Source organism: Globicephala melas, chromosome 6 (assembly GCF_963455315.2).
Source record: "Globicephala melas chromosome 6, mGloMel1.2, whole genome shotgun sequence".
Taxonomy (NCBI): domain Eukaryota; kingdom Metazoa; phylum Chordata; class Mammalia; order Artiodactyla; family Delphinidae; genus Globicephala; species Globicephala melas.
Genome location: NC_083319.1, coordinates 52,040,111 through 52,048,993, shown reverse-complemented (window position 1 = coordinate 52,048,993; position 8,883 = coordinate 52,040,111). Strand labels below are relative to the sequence as shown.

The 8,883-nt window shown below is 48.5% G+C and overlaps 1 protein-coding gene across 4 annotated transcripts; it reads right to left on the bottom strand.

Moving 5' to 3' along the window:
* Positions 1 to 1,588: 1,588 nt before the first annotated feature.
* DMRT2 (doublesex and mab-3 related transcription factor 2) lies at positions 1,589 to 8,585 on the bottom strand. Of its 4 annotated transcripts, XM_030877072.3 has the most exons (5): positions 8,145 to 8,583; positions 6,817 to 7,389; positions 5,124 to 5,226; positions 3,418 to 3,498; positions 2,894 to 3,028 (listed from the first exon to the last, which is right to left on the bottom strand). In XM_030877072.3, the coding sequence occupies exons 2-4, from the start codon at positions 7,345 to 7,347 to the stop codon at positions 3,443 to 3,445; spliced, it is 690 nt and encodes a 229-aa protein (XP_030732932.1). In that variant the 5' UTR covers positions 7,348 to 7,389; positions 8,145 to 8,583; the 3' UTR covers positions 2,894 to 3,028; positions 3,418 to 3,442. The 4 variants fall into 4 exon arrangements, with proteins under 4 accessions (XP_030732931.1, XP_060155964.1, XP_030732932.1 ...); XM_030877071.2 differs by lacking the exon at positions 3,418 to 3,498 and having other exon boundaries at positions 1,589 to 3,028; positions 8,145 to 8,577; XM_060299982.1 differs by having other exon boundaries at positions 2,989 to 3,498; positions 6,817 to 7,384; positions 8,145 to 8,585.
* Between the last annotated feature and the right edge of the window lie 298 nt (positions 8,586 to 8,883).

Genomic DNA, 8,883 nt, shown 5'->3' with positions numbered 1-8,883 from the left:
TACAGAGAGGACAGGAAACATATCCCCAAACGTCCATTGAACACAAAAGGGTAAGACATTTGACTAATATATGTATTCCAAATACTAAAATAGAGTAAGAAAAAGAAAAATCCATGTTTGGATTGAGAAGGCCTTCTCAATGGGATTTTTTAATGTGGGTTTACTCTAATGTGCTCTCCCCTGATACCTTTGCAGCAGTTAGTTTCAATGCCAAGTTTACACTTAACACAAAAAATAAATTCCTAGTAAGAAGATAAAAATTAATAACTGTATAGATAAAACAAAGATGACTGGGGGTTGGGGACAGAGGGGCAACTGCAGTCTCTGACACCAGGGCTTCATGGCTGGAAAACATTTTTCCACTTAATGAGAATCTTCAACAGTTATTGGGATCTCTGCCCACTTTCATTTTCTTTTTCTCTGGCAAACTTCCATTCGCTCTGGCTTTTGCAATAGTAAAAATAAGTAAATCTGACTCAACAAAACCAAGTATTATTTTACAAGTACAAACTGAAAATCAATCTAAGGTTTGGCTTGGTGTTTTTGCAATTGATGCTAATTTTAAGCAACAATTCAGAGGAACCCCTTGAGGCTTACATGAGCTCATCAGTAGCAAAAAAAGTCACTTTAAAAATAATTGTTAATGTTTTCCAGAGGAAGAAAGAAACTCTTTAAAACTGCCGAATGTCTTGGCACACCCCACACGCCCACCTCGTGTTCTTGTTACCCAAATGAGAGCAGAGTTGGAAGCAAAACCTCACTCCATGGCAAAATTAGAGGTGGGTGGGATATCTGGCTCGTGATTTCCTGTGTTGAAATGACCATAACATCTCAGAACTTGATTTGAGGTCCACAGGTGAGATCTTCAGGGAGGAATTTCATACCTTCATAAATGTCTCACTCTTGTTTTATCAATCATATAGAACAACAGTTAACATTTTGTTGAGCAAAACGAGGGGGTAATGATGAACTTAAAAAAGAAGCCACCCTTATGCTGTGATAAACATCTGCAGGCTTCGGCAACTGTCTGCTGAAGCAGTTTGAAGAGTAAATGTTTTTATCTCAGAAGAGAGTTACACTGATAACCTTTGACACTGGTGAAAATGTGGGACACAGAAAGCTGAGACTGCCAGACCAGCTGAGAGTCGTGACTCGGCCTGCTGCTAACTGCCTGCTGTCACCAGACCCCAGGGAAGAGCAAAGTAACACAGAACTGAGAGGGGGTTCAACCATGTGCTGGGGAAGCTGCTCTGTGGCCCCCAGCAACCTGAAAATCACAGAATGAATGTTCAACCTAGAAAGGAAGCCTGAGGCCCCACGTACACATCCCCATCAGGGAAGGAAACTGGGACTCATTCCAAGAACCCATGTCGTCGTATAAATGAGATATTAAACTTGATTGCTCTTCAATTCAACTTTGTCCAACCACATGAAATGAAGATTCTATAAACATAAAAATCTTCCCTATGTTCTCCTTACAGCTATTTTTGCCTCAGTCTTGAATACCTACATTTACATGTCCTCCAAAATGCACAACTAAGGCATTATAAGTGTTCTCCTATGGCCCCCAGCAACCATTAAGAGCACTTGGAAATACACAGGATCGTAGAAAAATAAAGAACACATTTCATGGACACTAGCTTTTTCACCTAGACAGAGAAACTATTTACTTCAGCAAATTCTGGGTCTTTTAGAAGACAGTGTCAATTTTATTGCTTTTTGAAATGCTGTGTAAAGCCTGAAACTTCACAATTTGCACATCAGCAAGATCCATCTTTAAGTTTAAATATATTTATGTGGTAAGGGAAAGTACATGCATTAAGAATATATAGAATTTTTTAAAATCATCATCATTTACATTAGAAATTTCTTTATACAAGCATCTCAACTTTTTTCTTTGAAAAAAAATTAGTGACTGGTAAGAATCCTCTGAGACTGCAGAAAATCCAGCTTCCCATTTAAGCAGCCTTTCACTGAGAGACATGAGTGATGGCAGACGAAGGCCTCTTAAGAATAGACTCAACAGAAAATGACAGCGGTTCATTCACTGAGAGTCTTGTTCCAACTTGTTTGGCTACGAAAAGGTCTTTTGCACATCTATCTATTGTAAATGTGTACTTCTGGTTCTCCTTGACTAAACACTCTCTGGGTTTCTTAGGGGCCTCTTCAAAGGCCTCTTTGACAGATGATGTTTTCAACTCGGGACCTGATTTGTCATTAAGAGTTTGCTGGAATAATGAGTGGAATGGATTATGTTTAAGTGGCAGAGGGTGCCTGGTGCTTTCTTTGCTGATCTTGGTTAAGACGTGCCCTTGAGCTGCCAGGGAGTCCGTGTCAACAACGGGCAAAAAATTCCGTTGGGGTGAGGAGAACGCAGACCTCTCGGGGACGGCCTGGTGACCCTGAAGGTCACTTCTTGAGATCTGGCCCTCAGGAGTGTGAGGCGGCACCAGAGAGCCTTCCAATTTCGGTGGCATTATATCATGATCTGTTCCGAGTCCATCGTGCAGTCGTACTCCCTTCAGGTCCCAGCTGGCCCCAGGCTTCAGGGCCTGAACTGACGTGGTAGCATTCAGCAGGCATTGCTGGTAGAGGAGGGTATCACTAATGGGGCCACACTTGGGCCAAACTAAAAATCTCGAGGACAGGGGATACTGCCTGTAGGTCGTGGCCACGCTGACATTGGAAGAAATTAGTTCCATATTCCCAGACCCTGAATACTGCATGGTGAGGTCAAGGCAGGTGGGCAAAAAATTGCAGAAGTCTTTGCTTGGTGGTTCCACTGGCGTGGGACTGTAGCCACTTTTGTAGGAGTTATACTCAGAACCATGTACCATGCGATTGGGCAGGAATAGGGCAGCAGCTTGGGAAGCTTCCAACATCTCCCTCTCTTTATATTCTCTCTCCAGCATAATGTTCTCCAACTCTTTATCAGCAAAGGCCCGCCTTTTCCTCATCCGGTCACTTACTGGGGGAGGTAGAGGTAAACTCCCTCCCACATAAGTCTCTGATGGAATGGGGCGGTAGCCTAAAATAAGCAAGCATTGCACATGAAAGACATTAACATCTGATGAGGAAAAATCTGGGAATCCAGAAGGTAACAGAAACACTGCAAATCAGCAGGACAGTTATTTACAGTTCCACATCACTAGTATTTTTATACAGAAAGCAAAAGTATGGGTTCAATTTAGAATAGATCCCTTCACGGGGAAGGATATCCATACTGCAACTTTTTATTGTTGTTGTTTTTGTTGTGATAGGTTTGTTTACTTTGACAGGCATACTTTACTGGCTGAAATTTTAATATTCTCCCCAAGCTCCTACACATTAAGAGACAAGGCTGCTCATGTCGCTTCAATCAATGCTTTATTACTATCCATGTCATCTTTTTCAATTATTAAAAAAAGATATCTATACCTAGAGCTGATGTCACTTTTATTTTCTAAAGTTGGATCATTATGTACACATTGTTACAGTTGTAGAATAATCCAAGGAGAACTAGGAAAAAAGAGAAAGTTAAAGCAGATTAGTGAAGAGAAAAAGAGGAAAGACTTCAGGAAACAGAAAAGCACAGAAAACTGAAAAGAGCTGTTAACTAGTTAAACAGACTCTGCAGTGAACAATTTAACCAGGTCCCTACCCCTACCTCTGACCATCAGTACAAACAAACAAAGTGGGGGGGATCCCCTGCTATACTGAAAATAACTGGTCTAAAACATTTTTCACCAGTACCAATCACGTTGGCCAGATACCAAAATGGTTGAACAAGCAATCACTAGAACCCAGATTAAGTCATTATACATTTTATAAATAGGGACAAAGTCAAAAACAAAGATTAGTATAACATAAATAGAATTCCTGGCAGCATAAAATACTTTATTTCACCATCCCCAAGCACTCACCACTATCAAATTTGTTTGAAGGATCCACTGTGATATCTGTGTGTACATAGTGACAAACCCATCATACTCATTTGCAAATAAAATAAAATTTGAAAATTAATGTGTACACTTCTATGGTAAGTTTTTGCCAGGAAGTTATTTACTTGAATGTTCTATTCCACTTAGTCCTCTCACTTCTCAAGTTGCTTTGGCAAAATTTCAATTTATCAGTGTGGTCCCTATGGTTATAAATCTGTTTACCCAGTTTGTAACCAAACTCATTTTGAATGCATGAGAAGCCATTCTAAGGTCAGAAGTATACAGCACAGGGTAAGACATGAACAAACTTTTAAACCTGTCCAGAAACAACTCAATTCAGAAGCCACATAAGAAAAAACAGAATACAAATGTCTACTTCAAAACAAACCAAAAAAAATCTGCTTTTCAACCTGACGCATAAAATGGCAGTGATTAGAGCAAATATAAACTTTCTTTTTCTCTAAACGGTGAAAGATAGTCAATATGTTATTTATTATGTCAATAAATAAATTCCATACCCAAACAGAGATGCTTTTAAAAAATCAGTAATATTTTAAGAAAAATTAATGTATTCCCAGGCTTTAGAGAAAGTGAACACATGAAGACTTCACTCTATTCAAATTCAACCTCCATTTCTCTTGTGTATTCAAAACCTCTTCCAGATTCTATGATCTCGACTGTCAAAATGGTAAAATGAAGTGTGGAATAACTGCAATTTAAGTAGATAATCCAGAGAGGAAAAGAATACAATTAAAAAGAGTGGGATTAAAGGCTGGATCGCCCAGACTAAAGGCCTTTATTGGTGTGGGTAGCTGTTAAACTCTTCACTTGACTCACTCTATTTAGCTCCAAATACAACTAAAGATTTCTTTTTTAAAAATTTATTTCCTTTCAGGACATCTGCTCTGGGATCATTTGGCAGTGTATCTGTACCTCCCTCACACTAGGGCAAACTTCATATGCACTCCATGTTAACCCATTAACTACGAAGCAGAAAAAATTATCAGTGATAAAAACCTCAGGAGGTATGTGAGATTCATTTTCTCACATCCTGATATCCTTCCAAAAGTTTCCAATAAAAAAGCATTTCCCCCTCAGAATGCTCCTTCACATGTAAATGGAAATGCCATGTGCCTGAATAATGAGAATCACTCAGAACATGGTTTAAAAGGCTAAAGAATAATTTTGCGTTGCTTTCTTTACCTTCTAAAATGCTTTTGGCCAGCAAACTGGGTGCCCTGACTTGCCTCTGATACATGGCTTTGCGCTCGAAATTATTCTGTTTCCCGGAAAGCCCCTTCTTGTCCTGTAAACACAAGAAACATAATCAATAATGCCCTGAAAAAAAACGTGGGAGACAAGGGAGAGGCATCAGCAACTCTCCTCATTCTAAATGTATTTATTTTCCCATCCCATGTGAAATTAATTCTAAAGGAATTAATATCAGCACCGCTTAATTCCAGGACAATGAGCTAAAAGCTCTGTCCGAAGCCTCCAACCGGTGAGCAGGGCCCCGGCTTTCCCTGGGGCCGCGTTGCTAGAGTCGGCCCAGACTCAGCCTGCAGCGAGAAGTGGGGGCCCAGCCTGGGAGGAAGTGAAATCCACAGTGGATGAGACGCTAGGAGCCTGGCCCTGAGAGAGCCGCGGCGGGCCGCTGCATCCTCGGAGCCCAGACTCGGGGCCGAAGACGCCAGGGACCTGACACTGGCCAGAGATGTGGGGCCGGTTTCTCCCCGCAGTAGGGCGGATGGGACCGGGAACAGGGGGTTGACAGAGAAAACTCAGAAGTTTTCGGGCCTGGCCAAAACTCCGGATTGCTTCACTGGGGGACTGGGACGCCTGAAGGCGAACAAAACCTTCAGAGTCCGCAGGAGACGGGCGCACGCTCTGTCACCGCCCGGTCGATGGAATTCTGGGCCCTTCTACACCCGCGTCCCGCCCAGCAGGTCGCAGGGAGCGCGAGGGATCTCAGAGCCCTCGGTGCAACACACGCGGGGACACGGGAGGGGGCCGCGCCCCAGCCCAGGGTCGGGGCACCTCAGGCGTCCAGCGCGCTGCGCTCTCCGGGGCCCTTGAGAGGTTTCCCATGAGGGTCACTCACTGCCTGCGGCGGGCACGGTGATCCACTCCCCAGCACCTTCCGGACAAAAAGTAAAAATCAAAACTCCTCCCGCGCCCTGAGCGCGAGCAGGCCCGCGCAGCCTCCCTCCTGTGAGCGCGCTTGTGCAGGGACACAAGGAAACATTCAGTGCCAGGTTCAAGAAAAACCTCTCCCTTAAAGAAGATTCAGGCTCTCCTCACAGCCGTAGACCCGCGGTGAGAGGCGACAGAGAACCGTCAACTGGTTCTTAGGTAGTTCTCGAGGCCAGAAGTTTCTTCTAAATTCCCACGTCACTTTTGGTCTCCTCTGTAAAATGGGCAGGACACGTTCTCTCTCTCCTAAATGGCCCGTGACTGCGGAAGCGCCGTGAGCACTACGTGCTAAGTGGTTCTTTTTCGCGATCAGCACGGGTAATACGGCAATGGACGTCGTGCACTGCATCAACCTCTGTCTTCTTCCCCCCAACACCACCAGAGTAAACGTTAAAATATAAAAAATCGAAATAAAATACCTTTCCCATAATGTACCGAACGGGACTAACCACTTTAAAGGCCTCTCTGCCTGCTTTTTATTACAAAATCTTCTCTGCCAAGTTCCCCAACGATGGCCACCGCTTCCTCCCTCCCGACCCTGCAGGCCAGCGTTGGCAGAGGTGTCTTCACCATCCTTCTGAGAAAGTGCCAGAAGCCTCGAGTCCCCGGGCCCGGGTGTGTGCGGAGCGCGCCCCTCCGACTCCCGACCCCCACGGCGTCCCCAGACAGCCCGGCGGGGCGAGCCGGGCCGGCAGGTACGCACCTCGGTGGCCTGCTGCCTCCGGAGCGCCACCTGGGCGGCCATGACGCGCTGCCGCTCTACCACCAGCAGACAGTTGGCGCACTGGCAGTCACGCCAGCGGCAGAAGCGCTTGTGGCCCTTGAGACAAGACACCACACCGTGGTTGCGGCAGCGCGCGCACTTGGGCGTGCGACTGAGCTTGCGCGGCTCCGCGCCGCCGCCGCCGCCCGCGTTCGCGCCGCGCTCCGGGGGCCCGGCCGGCGCCGACGAGGCCTGCGGCGCCGGAGGCGGCCTTGGCGCCAGGGTATCCTGCTGCTCCGGCCGGCCCGGCACGCCCGGGGACGCGCCCGCCTCCTCGCCATCGGCCTCGTCCTCCGCGTCGTCGTCGTCCTCGTCCTCCGCGTCGTCGTCATCCTCGCCGTCCCTGTCGGGCGGCGGCGGGCTGGGCCCGGGCGGCGTGGGCGGCGGCGCCTCGCGGCCGTCCTCCTCCAGCCCCAGGCTCTCCACGTCGATCTCCCAGTCCACTGCGGGAACCGGCTGCCGGACCGCCATGGCGCAGCACGCTTCGCCCGGGCCTACGCTGAGTCCCCTGCGCTATGGAGAGACAGGAAAAGAACCAGAGACCCACCGACCGCCGCCGTTAGGCACCGTTCCCGGGCCTTGGGCCCAGAGCTCCTGGTCTGCCCGCCTCCGACCCCTCGAGGAGCCCACTTCTCTACATGTCTTTCACATCCAGACCACACGTGCATTTCTTGAATCTTTAGGCCTGACCTTTAACCACAGCCCTCTTTGGCTTTACACACGCTTTGGGGACAAGGCCCTCGGTAAACGCACTGACCACACACAGAAGTATTGTGTCCAACTAGGTCGGCCTTGGCCACTTATCAGGCTTACCCATACCCAACTAGTATGGCCACGCTGAATATAAAAATGTCAATGGAAGAACTGTTTTCCTTCTGATCACAAGGGCCCTTCGGACCCTGCGAGGTACCACCCTACAACTCCCACACGCCTCTCATCCTCCTGCACCACTACAAGGAGCCCCTCTTGGGCTTGGAGAGGTTCTCTCATCCTCCCCCAATCCCCCCACCCCAGCACACCGCAGTTTTAATCAACTAAAAGCCAAAATTGTTCTGCTGCCAATAGAGCCCCATAGGGACACTGGGCACGGACCTGAAAACGCCCCCGTCCAGCATGGACAGTGTTTCAGCCCCGCAGAGCTAAGCCGCGTGGGCTCTCTTGTACATCGGACACGGTTTGCACTTTAAAGCAAGACATACAAGTAAAATAGGAAAGGTGATTCACGCCCTTCGCCCTCTCTGACACCCCAGCTACATCACAGCACTCACCAAGACTCTGAGGCCCCGGCTAAGCAGCCGAGGCAAAAGATATCCAGCCTTGGGACCTTGCTCTTGGGCTGCTGGCTGTGCTTGCAAACAGAAATCGGGGTTGCCACACCCTGTCACGAAATCGGGGGTTGACAGCTGGAGGCCCGAAGCCCAGTGGATGAGGAGTAGAGGAGAAGGGGCATGGAGAAGGTGAGTCAAATCCTCAGCGACCTCGCCCCGCACATCCCGGACTCTGCAAAGTTCTGATCTGTCCTCAGCAGCCCCGGGCGCTTCACCTCGCTGAGGCTGCTTTTGGCTTCCTCTGTCCCTAGCTGGGCGGGAAGGTTGGGCCGCCTTGACCAGGTTCAGGTCGCAAGCTCCCGTGGCAGGCGGGCGTACGCAGCAGTGCGCGACGCAGCGCCCCTCACAGCAGTCGCCAACCTCCGCTCCCTTTGCTAGTATTATCCGCTCGGGCCCCCGAGCTCTGCGCCCGCTGATTGGCCGGTTGTCAGGCGGTGTGCACGATGATTGGCTGAGGCGCTTTGGCCCGGCGCTCCCCGCCTCCTCGCGTCCGCCGGGCCCCTCCTGCCGCGCTCCGCCAGAATCCTGCCGCGCGGCCTTCGGTGCAGCCGGGAAGGCTGTCCCGAGGTTTAAACCGAAGTGTGACGGCGCCGGCGGGAGTCGCCATTTATCTCGCGGGCTAAAAAAATAGCAGAGACGCACTCTTACGAATCGCGTTGTCCTCAAGAGAAAGTAACAG